The sequence below is a fragment of the Neltuma alba genome, unplaced genomic scaffold (genome assembly GCF_004799145.2).
Source record: "Neltuma alba isolate B1F8T4 unplaced genomic scaffold, ASM479914v2 tig00011084_pilon, whole genome shotgun sequence".
Classification (NCBI taxonomy): Eukaryota; Viridiplantae; Streptophyta; class Magnoliopsida; order Fabales; family Fabaceae; genus Neltuma; species Neltuma alba.
In genome coordinates, this window is record NW_021635825.1 from 157972 (window position 1) to 183680 (window position 25709).

Here is a 25709-nt window from a genome sequence, read left to right on the forward strand (position 1 = left end):
GAGGCCGAAGATGATGATAAGGAGGTTCGGGATTCAGATGATGAGGGTGAGGAAGCTACACATATACTGACAATGACCCCTACCAATGTTCCTTTGCTGTTGGATCGCGAATGGATAAGCAGTGACAGTGGGGAGAAAGGAGGGCCTGAAAAATCGATTGACCTTAGGAGGTCAACAAGGGCAAAGAGTTCCACAATTAAATCTCCGTGGATAGAATTCAAGGCAGCTCCAAGGACGAAGAGGCCAAAGGAGGAAAGGGACATCTTTTTCACTTTAATATCCCGTAGACCCAAGGGAGAGGAAGAGGGGAATATGTAAGTATATCCCTAGCTAGCGTTTTGTTTTTAATGACACAGTGTGCCCTGAAAATGACAGCAATAGAATTGAAAATGACAATAAAATACATGGGAATGACAAGTATTGATGTCCTCAACACCATACTTTCTGTCACTGACATCTGACAATGTTTGCAGGACTGTCATCAAAATGTTTAATGAAGATATAGACCGACAACAGCTGTTTTCCCTGGGTGGAGTGAACAGAGTAAATAACAGGGTATTTTAGAATGCTCTGTCCCTGCACCCATGATTACGTTTGATAATGTTTGGTGAGATTATTGTACCAGAATGACGTTTTCACTTGTGTTCTGTAGGTGCTTAATTTAGTGTGCAAGGCAGAGTTGGGGCCAGGGAAGAGGCACATTTTTTATGTTGATTTCATGGTGAGGTTGCATAATTCCAAATGCAAATACCAATGACAACAATTGAATTGGAAATGACTTGTTCTCTGTTAATGGATTAACAATTTCATGTCATGCAGAACATGATGGCACATGATCCAACCTGGAAAGTCCAAAAATATAAGAAGCTCTTTCTTCCTAAGTTCCTTGGCTACAACTTAGCTGAATGTGATTTCATAATTGGTCCTGCTCTTGTTGGCCAACACTGGTTTTGTGTTGCCATTCAGCCTAACACATTGGATTTTCACGTAATAGACTCCATGAGGAACCATTTTGGAACCAAGGACAGAAAGCAGAAGAAGAAGGTTGTCATCAAAGACCCAGTGGAAATGGCTGTGGATGACTGTGTAAGAAAAAACTCATTATCTTTACCCTAGTTTTTGAACTTGAAAAATCATTAAACTTTCTATGTTGGTCCTGAATGTTGTTGCAGAGGATGAGGCTCAATATTATACTGGACTTGGTCAAGCCAGGATTGGTTAGGAAAAAGCCAATGTCTCCCATGATATTTGTAGAAGTTCCCCAGTAGAATAACCTGTCAGTTTTGTCAAATTCGATTTCTGTGGGGTAAATGCACATGTCAGATGTGTTAACTAACTGTGCTGATATTGTTGCGTCCATAGGAGGGATTGTGGGGTGCACTGCATGATATGGCTGAGAAGATGGGAACCTGATGTGACCCTTACCTACACAGAGGAAGAAGTTGCTGGCTTTCGTCATGACCTGACATGGTGGTTGGTGAATCATGAACAGAATGAAAAACGTGACGAGGCATTGTCCCTTATTCGACGACCACAACCAACCAAGAGCACAAAGTCCAAGAAAAGGCGTCGGTCTTAGGTGTCTCGATGTTAGGGTCATAATTCACTTGTCCTCTGTTAGATTGCTGTATGTAATGTGCATTGTAGGCTGACCAAAAATTTACTGTGTATTGTTATGGTTAACAGAGATTGGTGTCCATAAATGTATGATAGTTGAGAACCATGATGCCAATTTATTCCCCAGTGACATGAATGAATCTGGTTTTAACCACACCAAAACAGATGATGACAACAACCCCATTGGACATGTGCTATTGGTTTTCATTTTTTGTTCAGGTCACTAAATTTTACTTCAATATATCCTGTTGGTATCCAACAGAAAATGACACCAAGTGAAGCGAATATGACAGCGATAATGATAAGGATAACCTGGTCTGATTTTACAACATGAGTTCAACACGGCTGTCAGCTTATATTGATAGCATCACTGCCAATGACCAGAACAAATTTAAAAATGACAACAAGTAATGCGCCATTAACAAAAGCTAACATCCCCATAACAGTAACTTCCTTTCATGTATTCAACAACAAGTGGACATTAAGATATTAGCCACACTTAATGCTCCGTTATCACTGAAATTTCTATCAGCTTACTTATAAAAAAATGTCTCCACCTAGCTCCTAACTACAACCCCAGTCCCAAAAAAGTTGACAAGGGCGGAGCATACAACTATGTACACCAAAAAATGACCCATCCCCACTGTACTCGAAACTTCATGATGGGTTAGGATTTCTGCAATTCCTCCTTGTGTGTCCAGGCTGGTGGCATCTTCCACAGTGGTATATCCATTTGTTCTGGAACTGTGATTCATCCCTGTTTACTTTTGGCCTTCCTGGTGGTCGGGATGTCATGGGAGGTAGCAAGAAAACTTGCTCACTAACATTTTCTATTCTATAGTAGTCATTTGGGTGAGGCATGTATGTTGTTACCACAGGAATCATACTGCGAGCATAGATCTTTTCTTGTGATGACTTTTTATAGCAATTATCAATATAATCATAAACATTGCCGTGCACAATCTTGATGGCAGCACAAGCATGGGAACAAGGGATCCCTGTCATTTGCCAAGATCTGCAACTGCATTGGTGTAGTCCAAGATCAACCCGATGGTCTCCACATGATGTTGTCACCTTCACTCTTCCCCCACCATAATTTTCAGCAGACATATGGTCAGACCCAGCCACCATATCCAGCACCTTACTCTCTATATTTGGACCAACGCAATTCTTCCATTTGGTCATAGCCACATAGGAGGCATGCAGCTTTCTTGCAACTTTATCTCGGTGCTCATAGATCAATTGGGGTACAGTATGCTTTCTCTCATTCACCATCCATGCATTGAATGATTCTGCTATATTACTTGTAATATTGTCCCATCTTTTATATGGGAACCTACTTTTAGCCCACCTATCTACATCCCCATAATGAATAAGCCAATCAAATAGCCTTGGAGAAAAGGATCTCATGTCATCCATTGCTGCCTCAAATTTCTCATCCGTCCTTGCGTATGCAATTTTATCCAATAAATATAGTGCATCCTCCTTTGATCGGCCATTTGTCCTTGTTTGCCCCTTATTCATTTTCATAACTTCTGAACTAAAATTCTCCTTGATGTGTCTATAACAAAAGGCATGCCTTTGACCCCCAAAGATTGATGCCACTCCTCCGATGATAGCATTGTGTCGATCTGATACAATCATTACTTCTATAGAACCCAGGATTTTTTTTATCATATAGAAAAACCATGTTCAGTCATCTAGTGTTTCTCCCTTCACAATTGCAATTGCAAATGGCAGCAGCTCGTTATCTGCATCATAAGCTGAAGCTGACAACATTGTCCCCTTGTATGGTCCGCTTAAGTGAATTCCATCAACATACATAATATGCCTCGCGCCACCCAAGAAACCCTCAATGCATGCCCCGTAGGCAATGAAAACACGCTCAAACCGGTTCCCAATAGCAGTCCATTCAGCCACTGATTTTTCATCTGTTTCCTTTATCCTTTCGCATACCTATGGTATGAGCATGTATAATTGTTCAGGCCTGCCATATATGTCTTCCAGTGACTTCTCTCTTGCTCTATAAGCCTGTTTATATGTTAGATCAATCCCATACTCTCGTTTCAACCTCTTTCTTATCTCAGAAGTGCGCTTGTCTGCATGATCCCTCATCTCATCAATTATTATTGATGAGTTCAAACTAGCTCTTCCACTATGCATCACGTCCAAGCTATCTTGGGCAGAATGAACATGCCGGTTTATAAATGTCATCACTCGTAGCACATCACAACTCTTCCCCACATGATTTGCACATAGCTTCCATGGACAACCCTCAACTTTACACCTTATCGACATGAATTCCTTGCTATTCCTCATATACTTGGCCACAAACTTGTTTGCAAGTGCAAACTTGTATACAGACACCCAAAATACATCTGCACTAGGAAAACGTTGGCCCACTCCTGTTAAAAGTCCCCTCCATTCCGCATGAACCATCTCACTACCATCTGTATCTTCAGCTTCGATAGATTTATCCACATTAGGGGGCCCACTTATTTCATCATAGTCACATTCACGAGCATTTTCTTCACTGAGCCAGCCATAATCACAACACAAACTAATGGGAGACGCATCCAGTTCCGTTTACTGTGACATGCCCATGAATCTCTCTGTTCTGCATTCATAATGATAAGACTCATTAACACAAATGACAAGAAGAAATTCATAAATAACAACAAATAGTTAGGACAAACTTCCACTTACATTTCTACATTGTCCCTTGGTTGGGGACCCACTTGTCTTTTTTCGGCCACATACACATGACCGCTGTTCCCATTGTATTGAAAGAGGTTATACATTTCAGCATTGTCATGAAGGTCAATCAATGTCTTCTCATCAAAGGCCACTGTGTACTTAATGTCATAATTTCTTCCATCGCCACCAATCAACTCAGATATCATTAGCCTCAATTCATCAAGTGTCAGCCCATCCTTAATGCTTCTTAACCTCATGCCACCTCCATTATATCTCACTTCACCTTCACCATTTGTCACAAATTTCCCCCCACATGAAAATAACAGAACAGCTCCTTCCCATAAGATGACCCAGCTTCGAAATTCATTTATCTTCATTACCTGCACTAATAACAGAAGTCGAATGATTACATGACTTAATACCATCATCATCAACTTACACGACCAACTTAGGGTTTGACACATTCATGCTTATAATTTGTAACAAAACACTCATTTCTTTCCTGTCCACACTAATGCTTCATTTTCTCAGAATCAATCCACTCCATTATTCGAATCTCCCTCCAACATTGTCCATTTATCTGACACTAATCACTCTAACCCACTTGTGACGCCATCAAACCCCTCTCCCTCAGTGTTTTTCCTTCCCCGTGCATTCACCCTCTGATCACCGTCCTTCCCCACACTTTCTATATACCCATGCCGTCTCCATGCTTCGCCACCCTCTCCACCTCAAAACCATCCCCACATCGACGACATTGCCATCCAACGGGAAGAGGAAAATCAACCGGCGCATGAAGGAGAGGGACAAAAGACAGAGGCGAACAATATAGTCACTGAATACTAACCTCGCTTCCGTCATTCAGTTGTTGCTTCGCGCGTTCATGCTCCCACGTTGGTGGTCCCTCCCAACTTTTTCCTCCAGCTCCCGCCACAACTTGCACACTTCCACCGGTCACTTTTTCGGTTTGCATATAAGGGGTTGTTTCGTAATTGTGCAACATTTGCATAATCCCAAATCAGGCAACACTTCCCTATCTGGTAATACATTTGCTTAGCTTCCCATTTTGGCATTTTATTATTTCAGGCTTCTTTATCTGTCATTTTCCCTATTAACTATTTATTAATTACATTTTTTATATATTATTTATTATGTTGGCAAAAAAATATATTATTAACAAATTTATTACTTCAAATAAAAATATATTATAAAATTTATCTTTTATGTAATTATCATATTAATTTATGTCTTTTTTAGTAATTCGCATATATAAAAAGTGCTTCTGATAACAACTATCTAAACACTCTCACTTTATTAGAATCACACTTTTACAAAATCTATTCTTTCAAATTCTATTCTAAAAAATAACTATTTTTCCAGAAACTATTCTCCAAACTATGATTTGGTTTTATTTAAATATCCCCAAAGCCACAAAGAGCGAATATCTTGAGATGTGAAGACGCATTGAGAAACTTCATTATGACATAGTTCCATGGACCAATCCAACCCCTTAGGACCTGTTTGGTTGGAGGGGAGGGTGGGGGAGGGGAGGGAAAATGAACCCCTCCCCTCATTTGGTTAGAATTTTTAGAGGGGAGGGAAAATGAACCCCTCCCCTCATTTGGTTAGAATTTTTAGAGGGGAGGGAACCTAAAATCTCTCCTCCCCTCTACTCTTCTCCCCTCATTTTGGTCTCTTCCAAATTTAGAGTTTTTTGAAAAGGAGCCAAATTTTGTGACTAATTTGCCCTCATATATTTTATAATATTCCATCTTTGCCAAGACTCAAACTCTACACTCATTCACTGTTGCGCCCTTCTCACCTTGCTATCAATTCCCTTCCACTTCCCCTCCACGCTAATTCATTGGTCGCAACAGCAGCCAAAAAGCCAATATTATTGGAAAATCTTTAATTTCATAATAACAAAGAAGCCAAGATGTGAAATTTGATCAGATTTTAATATTTATTGGTAGTTTTGTTGCAACCAAGTTTAAATAAAAAAATTTAATAACCTTACTAATACTACCCAAAAAATACTAAATCAAGTAGCTTAGAGCAAATTTGTTAATTTGATTTTCTAAATAAATATTTTATCAATTAGATATAAATATCACTACATCAATTCCTTTATACACACATAAATACGTTGATATGTGAGTGAATTTTTATGAATTATTCAACTCGAAATAATGTGTAAATTAATTTATTCAAAATAGAGGTAAAAAAAAATAAACTAAAAGGGTATAATAGTAAATTAGTTATTACCTCCCCTCCTGGCTCAAACCAAATAATAGATCATTAAATATCTCTCTCCTCCTCTCTTTTCAAATCAAATCAAATAAGGTAACGTTAAAACCTTTCCCAACCTCTCCCATCTTATCCTTTCCTTCTTCACCTTAAACCAAACAGGCCCTTAAGAACCTTGCTGCACTGAGTGTTTATTGTACAGCTTGGGGTAACACCCGAACTCCATCCATTCTGACCTGAATGAACCTCCAGTTGGGTCAAGCTTTAAAGTGTTGGAATATCATAATCACCAGGAAAAAAATGACGCTGCACGAGCAAAGATCAGTCAAAATAAAAAATGCTTGAATATATAATATTACCTCTGGTCATTAATGTCTTTAGTTTAATATAAAAGTTACTTGACTAATTTAATAATTTAAATAGATTAAAAAATTAATTAAATTAATTTTTTGTAATAAATAGATATTATCTTTCCTAAAACATCCTTATTAATCACGTATATTAGCTAGAATTATTCTTGTCACAAGACTACCTCAAAAAAAATATATGAAAAATAAAATAAATTAAGATCTTATATTTAAAATCAAAATAAAAATCAAATCTGTTTGTATATTAATTATGCTTACATTTCTGTAAGCATAGAAATGTAACATTAGAAAACGCTTGCATGGGATTAATAGATCTCCTGGAACCAGTGCCATAAATGTCCAGTTTCGTATTCTCATAATCAGGTAACTCCACATCCAGTAGCAGCAATTCTTGAAGACGAACAGATCCAGAAAGAAGCACTCCTAAACTTTCAGCATCCGAGAATTCAACGTACATCATATGCAGGGCTTTAAGGGATGGCAGATTAACAGTAGAAAGTTTACTCAACAGCTAGTCTAGTCCAGACAACAATTTATCTGAAAATGATAAGTTTTGATTAGAAAATGACAAGCCTAAATTTGATATTAACAAAATGTTTTTTCTTATATATGACAGAAAATAACATGTGCATTAATTATAAGGACAACAATTAATTTGAAAATAACATGTCTTGATGGGGAAATGACACGTTTAAATTTGACATTAACAATATATTTTTTTCCTGATACATAACAAAAAATAACTGTGCATTAATTAAAAATGACAATAATTTTCCTAAGAATGACAAGTCTAAATTTGATATTAACAAAGCGTTTTTTCCTGATACATATATAGCGGAAAATAACATGTGCATTAATTAAAAATGATAACAATTTATTTGGGAATAATAAGTCTTAATTGTGAAATAACAAGTCTTGATTGTAACTAGACTAGCTATGCCTGTCACACACATAAATAGAATTTTCAATATTTATACCTAAATGACCACTACAAAAAAACAGCTTATTAGCGACGAAATTGGTTCCGTCGCAAATTTGGGACGGAATTTGCGACGGAAATTTCGTCGCTAATTTTTTGGATGGATTAGCGACGGAATTTCTGTCCGTCGCTAATCCATATTTAGTGACGGAATCTTTTTCTGTCAGACAATTCCGTCGCTAATTCCATCACTAATCCATAAAAAAAAATTAGCAACGGAATTAGCGACGGAATCTTTTTTTGTCAGACAATTCCGTTGCTAATTCCGTCGCTAATCTATCAAAAAAATTAGCGACGGAATTTGTTTCCGTCGCAAATTTTAAGAAAATAAATTACATAGAATATATATACATGTAGAAAAATACTATTTATCATAATCTATTTAAATCATTTAATTTTTTATATAGAATAATTTATTAAATTTTATTATAGTAGTTATTTTTTGAATTTTTTGAATAACAAGATTTTTTGACTAATTGTAAATGATTTTCTTCAAATATATAAACCACATATACATAATATAATATAATGTAATATAATATATATAATTAAATTGTATATCTTATCAATGTTAATTAAAAAATAAATTTAAAAATTATTTATGAAAAATTATTTATGATGTAAAATTCAAAATTAGTGTCATTAGAAATTAAAATTATATTAAAAATATTTTTAAAAAAATAAAAAATTATAAAAATAGTAAAACAATATTTAAAAATTATTTTTTCATTAAAATAGTTATGATTAAAATTATCATATAGTATATTTTTAGTTTTTAATAATCTATATAATTGTTTGTCTAAAATAATATAATATATATTTAATTTTACATAATAAGTCAACAGGTTCATTGCAGCTCAACTGGTAAAGCCGCACGTGTGCACGGAGAAGGTCCTGGGTTCAAGCCATGGAGAAGTCACTTTAAGAAGGGAATTATGTGGTGATGACACGTGGCGCATCCGTGGCAAGCGGAGGTGAGGTGACAGCGACACGTGGAGGTGGTCCCAGTGATGATGTGGCAATTGGTAGAGGTGCCACGTGGCATTTTATTTTATTTTTTAAAAAATCGAATTAGCGATGGATTAGCGACAGAAAAAATTCCGTCGCTAAATTGAAAATTCCATCACTAAAACCATGTTTTTTTGTAGTGGACTATGAGAGAGAGGGCACATCAAAATAAAGTCAAATATAGTCCTTTATAGATAATTAAATAAATTTGACACGTCCAAATCATTTAGGGGGAAAAATAGCACAAATTCAAAACAAAAACTGTAATCAAGTAATCAAGACTTGTCATTTCCTAATCAAAAATTATCATTCTCAGATAAATTGTTGTTATTTTTAATTAATACACGTGTTATTTCCTATTATGTATCAGTAAAAAAAATGCTTTGTTAATATCAAATTTAGACTTGTTATTTTCCTAACATGATTTGTGATTTTCAAATAAATTGTTGTGATGAATTAAAGCCCTAGTAAAAGAGTCAACTTATATATATATATATATATATATATATATATTGCATTATGAGGTTAACAAATCATTGGTGATCTAGTAGTCATTTTCTTTTTTGTTAGCCTAAATGATCAAGGGATAGTAGGATCAAATCCCACCCCACCACTTTCTTTAAATAATTTCTAACATAACCAAAAAAAAGCATGTCACAAAAAAAATTCTACTAGCAGCCACCACACCGGTGGTCGATGGTAGCCTATTGCAGGCAAGGGGTTGAATCTTTTTTTCAAAAAACAAAAGGGCATTTTTGTCATTTTTTTCTGAATTTTAAAATTCTAATTTGAAAACAACTTTCCTTTTTGTTATTTCTAACACTTAGCTTCTTAAATTGGGATATCCCAATTTCAGTCTTTTTTATTTGTCATTTTCCCTTTTTTTTATGCCTGAAATTGACACGGTCTATAAATGTTAGCCTTGTAAGTCAAACAGCGTTAAATTCCAAGAATGTGATCTAATAAGTGAGTAAGATGAGTTGGTATTCTTATAGCTTACGTGGATATGTGAAGAAAAAGGAGAGACAATTTTATTTCCCCTTTTTTTATTTCACTTTTATGACTAGACAATTTTCGCTCCACCTAAGCACATTAACTTTGTTAAAACCATGTGGACAAATTTAACACCATTTAACTTATAGAAATTAGGTTAAATTATACAACCCCTGAACTATGGACCAATTGCATATGACCTTTCTGATATTTGAAAGTTTAGATTCAATCCCCCAGATCCTTTTTTTTTTTTTTAATAATGAACACCTTATCATTAACTCATTGTTATCTTTTTAACGGAATTTGCCACGTCAAATAAACACAAAACATCTCACATCCTACGTGACATCTTGCATGGCATCCCATCTAAGTTAATTTTATAAAATACCTGTGAACTTTAAACTAATTGCACAGAGCCCCTTAACATTTTAATACTGAACTTCCATTACTTTTTTTCCTATTTAATGCTCATCAAAACCAACTCATTACTTTCATTGCACCATTTTTACAATGTTGTAATCTTATTTTACTATCTTAATAAATTTATTAAGATTTTGAAAATATTTTATTAATTAAAAATTATGTGGTAAAAATAAAATAAAAATGTTATTTAAAACTTTATGTTGACAAAAAATATAAAAATAAAAATTCAATATCTAATTGAAGGAAAAAAAAACAAAAAATGCTAATAAATTATAAATATTGGTAAAAGTAATCCTCTAATACAAAATTACTATTTAAATGTTTGCATTGATAATAATATTTGTATATCATCAATGCTGAGTTATTTCAAGAAAAATTAATAAAAATAGTTTTACAATATTTTTTTTAATAGGAAACATTCATTGGTGCTTAATTAGTGGGGACTTCATTCTTCTTTATGGTAAGAATGGACTAGAGTCTTTGAGTATTAGGAGGCCAGCTGTCCTACAATAAATAATGAAAGAATAGTCATTATTCTATTTAATATAAGCATGTGACTGTAAAGTAAATCAAATTTTCTAATTAAAGAAAATTATAAGTGTCCATTCTGATTGATTTGATGTAGTGTTTTTCTTTTTCTTCTTCTTATACACTATTTTGTTGGGATTAGGAGGAGCCTTACAACCCTGTGCATTGTGACCTATTTTTTCACAATTGCCACACTTTGTGGTAGCTCTTTTTTTACTTATTTTTTTATGGGTCTTATTGCTCTTTTTTTTCTTTTTTTTGGATCTACCAGGTGGCCTATTATACTTTGGTGGTTTCAAGGGAATCATTGTAGACTCTGGCTAATATTTTTCACTAGGAACTGCACCTATTGCTAAAGCACAAGCTCTCATGAATAAATCTTTGCTATAATATATAGAAACATAATCTTCAAGTACTCCTCTTATTTGATAAATTGCAACAGCAACATGCCCACAAGGAATCCCAGTCAACTCACAAGCTTTACATGTACAAGTCATCATCTTAAGGTCTACCACCTCCCTCTTCAATGGACTTTACAATTTAAATCGCCCATCACCTGTCATATAACATATATAATTCTTAGAGTCATCCTTTGCTCTTTCAAGCTTACTAATAATTCTAGGACATATTGCATTTTGAGATCTCCCCATGCCTTCTCTCTTTGCAACCAGCTTCACTAGCATCCTTTCAATTATTTCACACATTGTGATGATTGGCTTGTCCCTTACAACCAATATAAAAGAGTTGAATGTATCTACAATATTATTTTGCACAATGTCACACTTGGCATTTGTTGAGAATGCATGCTTACTCCAAAGCTTAGAGTCATACTTATCTAACCTGTTAGCAGCATTAGGTTTAAGCTTTTTTAGTCATTTCATATGATGGTTGAATTCTTGTCTAATTGTTGCCCTGTATGCATTCTAAAGGTCATCTTTCAAATTCTTTCCTTTATATCTGAGCTTGAAATTAGCACCCAAATGCCTAACACAGAACCTATGTTCACATTTCATTGCCTTGAGCACTTCTTGCAACCCTTGCAATTTAATTAAATATATTTATAAAAATTGAATAATGAATTATTACTAGTAAAAATAAAAATACAATAAATATATTATAAGCATAATACCTTTTGCATATTTGACCTCACAATCCATCTTTTATCTTTACATGAGCTAATGTCCTCAAATGGCAAATTCAAGAACCAATTCCAACTACCCTTGCACTCAAATTCTACAATGGCATATGCTATAGGATACATATTCTCATTTGCATCTTTTCCAACTGCAAATAGAAGGCGGCCTTCAAAGCTACCTTTCAAGAAACAACCATCTATGCATATAATTGGTCTACATGCAGTTACAAACCCTTGTTTACATACACCAAGACACATATATAGTCGCTTAAATCGTGACCCTTTTGCCTTAACCATCACTATACTTTCAGGGTTAAATTTCATTATTGCTCCACAGTATGCATACACTTTGGCAAGTTGCTCCGCATCACGACCTTCTAACACTTTTAATGCCATTCATTTTGCTCGATATGCGGAAAATTTTGAAATTTCAACATTATAATCCCTTCACCCTTGATTTGCGAATGTTGTTACACTCTAGTCTGGTTAGTCTCTAATATGTTCAATGTATCTATTTGACAACCAACCTGCAGTCACCCATTTGTTTTCTCTTTCCCATCAACATGAGTCCTTGATGCATGTATAACCTATCCATAATTGCACTTACACTTCACCCTGATTCATGATGCTTCATTTTTTATATACTTGAACTCAATGCCATTCTCAAATGGCATATTGCTTTAATGCTTACCTATAAACTTTGAAGTTACCAACTTGAAGATTGATGGGTCTTTTAAAATCTGTCTTTTCATTAAACTCATTAGATGATTCTCTTTCTATTTGCTAACCTTCATTATCTAATCTAGTTGGACTTTCCAACTTTTCACTATCATCATAATCAAATTGCACCTGTCCATCCCAATAAGATTCACTTTGTGCCTCTTCATTCCTTGCACCTCTACTCTTGGATCCTTCAAGTGGGTTATGATGCAACCATTGATTAACTTCTACTATTGTCCCGTCATCAACATTTTTAAAAAAATAAATCTAGCTGCCCAATATCACTATCAAAAAATTCACACTTGTTCAAATCAATTTGGGTGTTCAGTTTCTGCTACTGTGAGGATCTAGAAAATTTGGGATATTATCTCTATGTCCATAGAATTATAAAAGCCAAAAGAAAAAAAAAATCATAGCCTAACAAATATGATCGATGTTCACCTTTTCTTTTTGCTAATTGCCGGCTAGATGTCCACTCCTAGCTTTCCAGCTTTGACCATGAAATATTGAACAAGGCTGAAAGTTTCATTTTGGCGGTGTGAGACTTTCATAAGAATTGAAAGGTAAAAGTTGCGTTTCATCGAAGAGGTTTAATTACTAAGAGGGATTTTTTAAATATAAAATGACATTTTAATCCTTATATAAAAATAATATAATTATGATGAAATGATTATATTAGATGGGATGTCATGTAAGATGCCACGTAAGATGCGAGGTGTCTTGTGTTGATCTGATTTGACAAATTTCATTAAAAAAAAGTAACGTTGAGTAAACGGCAAGTTGTTCGTAATAAAAAAATGAAAGATCAGATGGGTTGAATTTAAACTTTCAAATATAAGGGAACTAGTCCATAGTTCAGGGGGTTTTTGTATAATTTAACCTGGAAATTAATGTTTATGGAGGGAGTAAATTTTAATAACAAAGAATACTAGTTTGAAATGCTGACTTAAACAGGTCTTTTATCATAAAAATAAGATCAGACAAAAATATCATTCCTGATGGTGCATACTGCATCATTGGTTGGCCAAAATGCCTCATTGTTTTGTAATTTTTTCATACTTGTGGTCATTAGTAAGAGTGTACTCTTTTCCATCCACACTCATCGAAGTTTTTTTTTTAAAAAAAGATAGGCTAAATTATTAACTTTATTTAAGAATTAAATAAGTTTTCATTGACTCATATTTAAATAAAAATTGAAATAAAAATGATATTAAAAAAATTTTAATTAATATTCTATCAAGTATTTTATAATAAAAACAGGACATCTGTTGAGATTATGGACAATATTACATGAAGCTCCTTTTGTTTTTATGTTAAATTCTCCAATCACAAATAAATATGTTTTTTATTTTTAAAATATTATCATTTAATTATAAACACACATGAAAAAAATATAAAACATATGACTATGTGTGATTGGAAACTTGACATTATAAATATAAGAAAATTTTCCTAAGTATTACCTCCAATTCTGAATATAAGATATATAAGGAAAGAAAGGATAATTATTGGTTAAAAATTGGTAGTAATTGAAAATTAGCAAAAGAACATATTTTTTGCAATATTGAAGCAAAAAAGAAATAAACTCAATCTCTACACAAAAACAGGAAGGAATTGTAACGAGGTCTTGAAAAAAGAACATAACTGAGTCTAAATGATAGGTTAGAAATTATTATTACCTACTCTAAAATTTGCAAATTTGTCATGATGGGATTTTATTGCAATTCTCTGAACAATAATATCATATAATCTAAACAGAATTTGCAAACTATATAATTAAAACCAAATCAATTTATAAATTATTAAATTTGACATGAAAAAATTTATATAGTGGTGGGACTGGGATGGGACACACACATATATGCATCCTGTCTTGAAAATAGAATCAGGATGGAACGCTAGGATATGACACACCTAATATTCAGTCTATTAGGTACCTATTGCCAGGGCAATTGAGTTGAAAGTTTTGCCGTGACACATGAAACCTTCAATCTCCAAGTTACTTTCGTCTTGTTGATTTAGTACCTGTTTGGATTTATTTATTATGTATTTATAAGTATATTTTATGCAAGTCTTAAACAAAACTCCTCTTCCATACGCATCATTTGGCAGTTTGCCTGCGCAGGAAGATGCACTCTCTGGAGTGGGTGGAAACACCACCATCTTTATCCGATTGACTCTCGTGATGCGGCTGGCTCTTTGGTTTCTACATGCAACCTGTTCGCCCAGGATGGAAGGCACGATAGAGAGGGCATTGGTTAATTTGCTGGGACTAGCCTGCTTTTTTGTTGGGACTCATAAGTCCTGCTAGTTTCTCTATTTATTTTGATGTGTTCTGTACTTTGGCTGTTCTGCTAAATTTTGGACAATGCTTGCTTATCTAAGAATGAATTATTCAGGCCAAAAAGACCATCATGAATTAAGCCTGGAAATAAAGGAACCAAAAACAATAAATTCGAAGAAGAGTCACAGCTGGTCCCTCATAGAATCATCTGAAACTTTTAACATGCAGGAACATCTTCCCAGAGAATACATTTTCTTCCTTTCAGATTTCAACTAAGCATTGCTCCCAACGCCTGCTTAATTACATTTTCAAAAAGCTCCTTCAGCCCAAGATAAGCAGCTAAATAAGCCTTTTATACATGTAACAGTGAAAACAGCATCTAATCAGATCCCAGCTAAAATTCGAAGTAGTAACTGAAATCCTTTTCTTCAACTAATTTATTATACACCTTCTGATATATGGTTTTGGCAGGAACATCTACAAAAAGCTTACAACTCCGGGAACGTTTGGGGTATGACGATAATATCCCCAACAATTCCTGTCTCCCAGCCTCTGGGCTTGGATAATCATAATCTTCAGTCGTAATGATCACAGACCTCAATACTATTGCATGCTTCAATATAAATCCTACAATTTGAAACTCACTTTTCAAGAATTCAAAGCCCTTAAGAGCGAAAGTCTTCAGGTGAGATGACACGCATGGAGGAACTTCATCAGGACTTGGTTCCATTGACCAATTCACCCCCATAAAATCTTGCTGGCCACACAAGTGTTTTGCAAGTTAGAAGACCAAATAGGGGAAAGTAAAAAACAGATTCTATTTGATTTTTCAAACCTCACGAATTATGAAAGTTTCAAGCTTGGGGAAACTTGGGAGACAGCTGACCATATTGACCCACCCATTCAGAGTAAATAAATCAACTTCCAGATGGGTCAAATTGCAAAATGTTGGAATATCATGATCATCAGGAGAAAAATCATGCTGCGTGAGCAAAGACCGGGCCAAATTAATTTAAAAAAATGGATATATAATATGATATTAGACAATGAATGAAAAAAACTACTCATGATAAGTCACTGATTACCTCCTTTAAGCTTAGAAATGTAACATTGGAGAACACTTCTATTTGGAATAGACCTTCTGGAACCTCTGCAATAACCAAGTGATGAAGCCTTCCAATGTCCAGGTTCGTATCCTCATAATCAGGTAAATCCACATCCAGTAGCAGTAATTCTTGAAGACGAACACATTCAGAAAGAAGCATTTCTAAACTTTCGGCGTCCGAGAACCCAACGGACAACATATGCAAGGCCTTAAGAGATGGCAGATTAACAGTAGAAAGTTTACTCAACTTCACCCTAAGCAACTTTAAGATCCTAATGGTACTGCATTTGAAAATGGTAGAGGGCAACGGCTTAACTACAGAACCAAATTCACTGTTAAACCATAAATTCAGATACTCAAGTTTGCTCTTGACCACAGCGTTAACCCAAATGTCAACCTTATGAGGGGGCAGATCATGAGAGTCACACAGGAGAGAGAACATTTTGACAGATTTCAGATCTACTAAGATGAGGGTAGCGTCTATAAATTGAAGAAAGGATTCATAACTACATGAGAGTGCATCGTGAAACTCAAGCTTGGGAATGGAGTACCAAAGAGATCTCCATCTCTTTGACAAGAGGGATGTCGCAACGACATCGTTGGTTTGAAGAGATTTAGAAGACAAAATATGGAGAAGCAACAAGTCCGGCAGGTTGCTAATCTTGTCGCTCATTGTGTTTTCGACTTCTCTTAGGTTTTCCGATGAAGGTTTTGACGGGAAAGGCACGAAGGTTGAGGAGAACGGAATTAGTTGAAGATCACAATGCCCACCCCCCTCCAACGATCCCAGTTACCACAGGCGTAGACTCTTTATGATCTCATCAATAAATGCTTGAGCAGAGAAGTATTTTTAGAAAAATTACACTCGAATCTCACATAAGACAACAAGTCTGTGTGTAATAAATTATAATTATAAAATTATTTACTTATTCACACTAATTTTATTATAGTAATTCATTTACAATCTCAACGGTGACGGTTGACAACTCGAGAAGAAGTGGTTGACAACTTTGACAGTGTCTTTAACAACTCACTTTGTGGGATACCAGAGGTATTTTCGAGGTTGTTAACCACTTCTCCTCAACAGTTGAGATTGTAAATAAATTGCATTGGGTTCAAATTAATATGGGTAAATAAGTAATTTCACAATTAAAATTTATTACACACAGATTCTCAGGGAATTAGGAATTATTTCGGGATTTTAAGAGACTTTTCATCAATTCATTGTTTTGTGTGAGACCTTTGTGTAATTTTCCCAATATTTTTTGAGTCGTGCCATCTGAGTGTAATAATTGTTTTATGGGAAAATCCCAGAAAAAGCCCTTGGAATATACTAAATCCCAGATTGGGTCCTTAAATTTCGAAAATGACAGAATTGGTCATTGACCCATTCTGTCATTTTCGAAATTAAGGCGAATTGACAATTTTGTCCTCATTTATTCATTCACTACAATGATTCAAGGAATCACTATAAGAGTTTAGGTGTTATCTAGATTCGTGTAGCGAATAACTACTCACTTTTTCATAGTCAGGTGTCTTGTTATTAACTACAACTAATTCTGTAATCACTAGAATAATGTAAGTATTACCTAAATTTGTGTAGAGAATAACTACTCATTTTTCATAGTCAGGTATCTTATTATTGTCACGTACCTTATTATTAACTACAACGAATCTTGTATTCACTAGAACAGTGTAAGCGTTACCTAGATTTGTTTAGAGAATAACTACTCACTTTTACTCAGGGGCAAAAATGTCAATTCGCCTTAATTTCACAAATGACAGATTGGGTCAATGACCCATTCTGTCATTTTCAAAATTTAAGGACCCAATCTGGGATTTCCTATGTTCCAAGGACCTTTTTTGGGATTTTCCCTTGTTTTATTTTTTACTTTTGATCTGAAGGGATATTTTTTATTATAGGTGCTTGGAAGCTGGAAATTGAAATTAAATAACGGGGCAGTTACTTTCCCATCCTCCAATAGTTTTTTTTATTCTTTTTTTAACTTCACTTATTCTTCAGGCCAAAAAAAAATTCACGTATTTTAAAATATAAATTTTTTGCCAACTATTTTAAAATATAAATTCAGCTTGATATTATATCTAATTATTAACATAAGAGCTAGTGTAACTATAAATTTGGTCTTAATTATAAAGTTTTAATTTATTTTATCTTTTATATTTATCCGTTTTTTTAAAAGAATCATTTTAATAGTTACACATATTAAATATTTCATCAAATAAAACTTAACTAATAAAGGTATTTTTGAGAAAACAATATTTATTTATTACGAATAATTAACTTAATTAATTTTTTTAGTCTACTTAAATTAGTTAATTAGCTTTTATATGAAGAACTGAGAGTAGTAATATGCAAAGTATTTAATAATTTTTCTTATTTGCATCTTTTGCACAATTTTTGCCAACAATTTTATAATTAATGTAATATTAAGTTTGACAGCGTAGATAGATTAATTATTATTTTTTATCGTAGTTAAATCAAACTTATATGATGCACGGTCACAAAAAAATCAAACTTATTACTTTTACAGACCCAATTATTAAGTTAGTTTTGTTCCTAAATATAAAACTCATTTCTTATATTTATCAATTTTTTTAAATTACCCTTATATATACTCTCTTAACCATAATCAAGTAAAAGAGAAAGAGGAGGTATTAAAAAAGATGGTTATGATATTTTAGAAAAAATGTATCACATTTCTTAAAAATAACTAATTTACTTAACTTCTTTAAGCTAATCAAATTAATTAAATAGATTTTATATTAAGAATTGAAAGAGTAGTATGGATGAGAGAAATAAATTATAAAGAGTCTCTTGGCGCTTGCTGATAAAAACTGGGTGATTGGCCTTCGTATGAACGAAAGACGGCCACGGCTTCAAAAAGTTGCCATATGTTTTTTGGAAATGAGTTTGGGCGCTCTAATTACATCATATTTAGGGGGTGTTTGGATGAGGTAAAATCATGGTTTGCAGAATAGCTTCTGGAGAATAAATTCTGGAGAGAATAGATTTTGAAAGAATAGATTTTCTGGAAAAGTGATTCTAATAAAATGAGAGTGTTTGGATAATTATTGTCAGAAGTTCTTTTTGATATGTAGAAATTACTAAAAAGGACATAAGTTTAAATGATAATTACATATAATATATATTTCATAATATATGTTTATTTGAAGTAATAAATTTATTAATAATATATATTTTGGCAACATAATAAATATGGCATAAATAATATAAATAATAAGAAATTAGTGTGTATATATATTAATAAAATAAATATATTTTTAGAAAAATGATTTATTTTGCCAAATAATTGTACCCTTTGAGCTGAATGAGTACCCCCGTGTGCTGAATGAGTACCCCCCGTGCTTGTTGCCTCCGTGAGCTGACCGTTGAAGCCAATATTTGTCCCTCCTCAAAAGCTACGCCCCTCCTGTTTATCTGGAACCGAGGTTTTGTTGGGCAAAACCTAAAACCTTGGTTTTAAAAAAAATGAGGGTGTTTGGCAAAAAAGCCAAACACCCCCTTAAACGGTTAAGATTTTATCTAGATTGATTTAACTTCTAATTTTTTTAATACTTATTTTTCTTTAAAAATAATTAATAAAAAATATTAAATTTGAATCATTTATATTTAATTTGGATGATTTATATTGTTCATCACTTGAAAAGCATCATAACCAGGTCCATGTTTTTTGCTACTAAAAAAAATTTCTTCTGATCTATAATACAAGTCATTTTAACCAATTCATCAATAACAAAAAAATGATAGTGAACTCATTAAATTTGTTTCAAATTGAAATTTTTTTCAACTTCACTCATATTAAATGAGATTGTGTAGGAGAGGAAAAACAATATAAAAATATATATTTAAATATTAATTATAAAGACAAAATTAACAAATAAACTTACATTTCATGTTACTTATATTTTAAATTAAGTGAGCTACTTATATTATAAACAGGAGGGAGTAAGTAAATAGCAGCGTTAGAATCAATCACTGAGAATTTAAAACTCATATGACATAAATTAATGTTGGCACTGGCGAACGTGCTCAAAACGCTTTCGTCTGCCAAGTACTCATTTCCCCCTCGCCTTTTTTTGTGGGCAACGATGAACAGAATTGGTTATATATAATAGTCCCCTGATGTTATTTATAAAGTAAAAAAATATTTTTTATCTTATTTATAAGATATTAAGAAAAAAATTATATATGAATGTATAATTTTACTTTTTATTTATTTATGTGTTAATTTTGTTTATATGAGATATAATGTATATTAAATAGAGATAAAATTAGAAAGTTATTAAATTTTAAATGAGAGTTAATGAAATTTAATATTTTTTCGTCTATATGAAATATAGTGGAAGTAAATTAAAGGTTTTTTTTTAATATCTTTATTCAAAAGAGAGAAAGTAAAGAAAGAGAATAAAAAAATTATGAAAAAAGAGAGAATATGTCACGAAGAGATGATGGTCTGAGAAATGAGATACTCCTCCGGTCCTTATTATAAGATCACATTTGACTTTTTATTTGGTCCTAATTATAAGACCCCAATCTATTTTGTCTCTTATATTTATGCATTTTTTTCCAAGATAATCCTTCTAATAATGATAGTTTTAGCCAATATACTTAATTAGCAAGGATATTTTAGGAATGACAACACTTATTTATTATAAATAACCAACTTAACTTACTTCCTTAATCTCCTCAAATAAGTCAATTGGGTCTTATAATTAGGATCGAAGGAGTAATAAATACTCCTCTGATCCTATTTATAGAGTATAGAGAAAAAAGTCTTTTAGTCTTATTTATAAGGTACTAAAAGAAAATTTTTGCATGGATGTTTTATTTTATCTTTTATTGATTATTGTGTTGATTTTATTTATATAAAATATAATATGTATTAAATAGGGATAAAATTAAAAATTTATTGAATTTTGAATAAAATTTGATAAAATTTTAAGTTTTTTTTTTTTGTTTGTGTGAAATATATTAAAAATGACTTTTAAATATAATCGAAAGAATTGAGCATCAAAATAAATAATTAATAGGACGAAACGGAAAAATTATTATAAAAATTCAAGACAGCCTATAAATTGATTATATTCTTTTAAAAAAAGAAATGATAATTGTAAGAGCCTAGAAAATAGGTTGAGCCCGTCAAGCCAGTCCATTTAAGCTTGAAAATTGTAAGACTCAGCTTAAAATTTTTTTCTTCAAATGAGAAATGGGCTTCAAAGGGCCAGTCCTATAGGGCCAAAGACTTAAATAGGCCGGCCCTATCAAAAGTTTAAATGTGCTGGCCATGTAGGGCGAAGAGTTGGCCCATTTTGGACCCTTTTATAATTCTTTTAAAAAAAATTTTGTGTAATTATAATATTATTAATTTTTTTTTACTTTGTTAATGATATTTTGAATATGTTGTTATTATTATTATTTTGAAATTAAATTTTCCATAATGATTTGATTTATTTAGTTTTAGATAATAATTTATCTAATTAAATTTTAAAAAATAGGTTAGTTTAGATTCTAATAATGATTTGATTTATATTATATGTGTTGATATTTTTCAGTTATATATATTTGATAAGAGAGTATTTTTGTAGTTGTGACAACTATTCTTTTGAAACACATTTAGATTAAATCCAACAAATTATTCAAAAGATTAACCATGATAGAAAAAAAAGAAACCTTAAAATTTTAAAATCGCTATCATGATTAAAAAAAATAAACTTATATTACAAACAACATCAATCATTAACTTGGGCATTAGACTTCCAAAGTCTAAAAATATCATTCAACCATTAGTCCAAACCAAATTTATACTTTCAAATATATGAACTGATAAATCATTTTAATATAAGTCATAGAGCCCATTAGTCAAAAGTCAACATTATCAAAAGAGCGTAATACGCAAAGTCTTAAATATCTCTAAGCCTTCCAACAACCCTATATAAAACAGTAATAATTAAAAGTATTAGTTTCTAGTATTAGAGTATATGAGTCCTATGTGGCAATATATAACAAATCAACACATAGAACAAAAACAAGGAGGTTATACAAGTTATAACAGCACACTATGCCTTCGGAGCCTTTCCTGATGGGTCAGCACCTGAACTATCACCTGAAGATAGTAAAAACCACAGGTGAGACAAACGCCTTAGTAGCTAACCTTCCAACTCTTCATACATACTAACACGTGCTCGTGAGGTGTCAAGTGGAACAGTTATTAATTCTCGAGAAATATAAATATATCCATAGAAATATAATTTTAATAATCCAAACCCTCACTATGAGGGCTAACACATAAGCCACATAAGTCTATCCTTCACTATGAAAGATCAATCAAACCTATAGATCTATCCTTCACTCTGAGAGACGAATAAGAAGCCACAAAAGCCTATCCTTCACTATGGGAGACGAAGAAAGAAGCCAACCAATGTGCATCAATGACGCCCTTACCATATGGTAGGACAAGGCTCAATCCAAAATCCAAATAACAATCAATCATTCACATTAAACAAAAAAAGTCTCAATCATTTCTCAATACAATCTATAAGATATAAATCATATATCTTTTCTAAACTTCTCCATCACAATTCCAAAAATCCCACAAGACAATTTTTATAGCTCAAAAGTTATAATATATCTAATTGAGTTCCAAATAACAAATATTATTCTAAAATAACAAAATACTCACAAACATCATATTAGCACATATAACAAGCGAAAAGTGGTTACATTTCACCAAAGCAATAAAAAAGATTACCATAAGGTCAATCCTTTGCTCAACCAATAATTAATCTACACAATTAATAACAACATATTAATATAAGCTAATTAATTAATTAATTAATTAAGCACATATAAATATATATTAGTTATATTTCTAATTTAATTTAATTGTTATTCTAAATTTCTACAACTCTTATAACCCAAAATTAAGCATTTTAGAAATAATTTATAAATTTTTCTAATAGGCTAAAATATTCAATTACATCCTCTAGATTATTTACTTTAATAAAAAGAATTTTTTCAAAATTTCCAAATATGGAATTATTATATTTTAAATGCTAAAAATCTCATTTAAAGTTAAATCTTAAAATCAAACCATCAAAAATTCAATAATACTTTAAATATTTAAATAAATAATATAATCAAAACTTTAATGGTATGACTATCATATATATATTTTATAAATAATAAATTTTTTAACTAAAATATTTATTTTAAAACCTCCAGTTATCCAATAAATAAAACTAAACTGATTAAAATCTCAATAATATGTTAAACACCTCAAATAAATTATTTAACTTAATTTTAATCGGTAAAAATATGATATAAATCATATATATATAATTTTCAACTAAACAAAATTAATTTAAATACTAAAATCCAATAAATGAGCAAATCTAAACTAATTAAAATTAACTACTCATTTACCTCTAAATTTCTATGTTTATCTTTTATCAAAACTCAATACTTATATCATATATAAGTCTCAAAATTTTCTCTAATTACTATAATAATACTGTCAATAGGAAGCTTAAAATATATAAGAAATATTTATAATAAAAGTTTGATAAAAAAATATATTTGTGTACCTAAATTATATTTAAAATTTGCCCTTTCTTGCAAAATGACTGCAGCTTTGCTCCTTCTCTCCCACACTCTTTCTCTCTTTTCCTCTCTCTCACGCCTCGTTGTCTCTTGCCCTATCTCTTTTATTCTTTATTTTTCCAATTATCTTACTCAATTTTCTTCGTTCATTTAACTCTTCTCCCTAAAGTCTTCGTTCCCCTTTCAACGTTTCAACTTTCCACCGAATTCGGTGGAAAGTTGTTACCTTTTTTTTTTTCAAATATTAAAATATTATTATTTTATTATAATAATAAAATATTATTATATTATTTTAATTTATTTTTTTAAAAATCCAAAAATAAAATTTAAGATATTACAGTAGCTGTATATCTTGTGATTCTATAATTTGAATTAAAAATTTATGAGCTTCAATAATAATACTTTTCAAACTAAAATAAAATAATAGTTAGACTATAAAATTTAAAAGTAAAATTTCTATAAAGAAAATTTTTTTGATAATTTTGTTACGAAAAAAGAACAATTAATTATAATACTGATAAAGTTTCAAAAAGTTCATGATAGTGTTTGTCTATTGTATGCTTGCACTATTGATAAAACTTTTTGATGTTATTGTCTTTTTTATTGATGTTTTTTATGTTCCTGGATGTTAATGAATATGTAGATATAATAATCTTTTGTGTTTGTCATTTAATTTTATTTATATTTATATCTTTTATTAATAATTTTATTAGTTTTTTATTTTTTATTAAAAAATTAGGAAATATGAAAAATAATATTTTTTTCCCTAAACTGACCCAAAGCCTGCAGGTTAGCCTTGAATCAGTCACCTTAAAAGCCAGGTCTAACAAATTAAAATATTTTTGAAATTTTAATTCTTGGGAGCTAGCCCTTTTAAACCTGTTCGCCTTGAAAACCTACCCTATATTCTTATCTTTAATAATCAAGGAATAAAAAATCAAACTGGATATTAAACTAGTTAAGGTAGTAGTTTAAGGATCAGTAGGTCAAATTGAGATCCAACTAGAATCAAATGGATCATATTAAAATAATATAATTTAATTAAAAATAACAAAATAATAACAATAATGATTAACAAAATACAAATTTACAAATTAACAAATTAACTTAAAAGGATTTAACGTAAGTATTTTCTATTAATGATTTTGTACGCGGTTGGTGGGCCCCACATACTTTTTCCTCCTCTTAAGGCACTGGGACCCATTTTTGGACTGCCCTTTGTACTTTCCCTTTCAGTCTTGTTTCCTGGAGATTTCGTCCGCGGAATTTCCGAGAAGCATCTATTTCTCAAGTCGGAAAACTTCAGGAAGGATCATTGATGTTTCCAATCCATGGAGTAGCCCCTCAAGCACTTCGACTAACATCGATATAAATTTGCATTGCTGAAATCCCCAAACACACAAACGACAAACCCCATCCTCTGTTTCTCTTTCTCTGTTCAATGATTCACCAAGAACACGTCTTCTACGTCACTCCTTTAGGCAAAATCCCTCGTATCACGGTGATCGAGTGCGTCATCGGACTCTGCCTCACGGTGATGCTCGGCCTGCTTCAACTTCCTTACGAGTACATTGGAGAATACCCTGTTCCGACCATCGTCTTCAGGGGTCGTCCCCACACATTTCATGCCTTCGTGCTTCTCGTCGGCGCCGCCTTTATGACTGCCAATAGGGCCGTTTTCGCCCCACCCAACGCCGCCGGCAAAGTCGAGAGATTCTGTGTCGTCTTCTCCGTCGCCTCCATCTCCTCTGCTATTCTCGTCGTCTTGTGGGCTCTCCTCTGCTCTCTCATTTCTTAATTATCATAATGATCATTAAAACGCATTTGATTTCATGCGTGAACTATATTTATGTTTCTTGAGTTATTTGTATCAGGTAAACTCATTTCTATCTATTTGTTGCTTTGGATCTCACAATCCTTCCTTCTGTATTCGTAGTTTGAAATAAAGACAAGAATTGGGTGA

At 32.3% G+C, this 25709-nt stretch overlaps 3 protein-coding genes across 3 annotated transcripts; all 3 read right to left on the bottom strand.

Moving 5' to 3' along the window:
- Positions 1-2274: 2274 nt before the first annotated feature.
- On the bottom strand, positions 2275-3261 carry LOC114761129 (uncharacterized). The gene has a single exon (XM_028950448.1). The coding sequence runs from the start codon at positions 3259-3261 to the stop codon at positions 2275-2277; it is 987 nt and encodes a 328-aa protein (XP_028806281.1).
- A 48-nt stretch (positions 3262-3309) lies between these two features.
- LOC114761130 (uncharacterized) lies at positions 3310-4056 on the bottom strand. Its single transcript, XM_028950449.1, has 2 exons — positions 3649-4056; positions 3310-3573 (listed from the first exon to the last, which is right to left on the bottom strand). The coding sequence occupies exons 1-2, from the start codon at positions 4054-4056 to the stop codon at positions 3310-3312; spliced, it is 672 nt and encodes a 223-aa protein (XP_028806282.1).
- An 11337-nt stretch (positions 4057-15393) lies between these two features.
- Positions 15394-16777, bottom strand: LOC114761131 (F-box/FBD/LRR-repeat protein At5g56420-like). Its single transcript, XM_028950450.1, has 3 exons — positions 16085-16777; positions 15835-15981; positions 15394-15756 (listed from the first exon to the last, which is right to left on the bottom strand). Exons 1-3 carry the CDS (start codon positions 16775-16777, stop codon positions 15394-15396), a joined length of 1203 nt encoding a protein of 400 aa, XP_028806283.1.
- Between the last annotated feature and the right edge of the window lie 8932 nt (positions 16778-25709).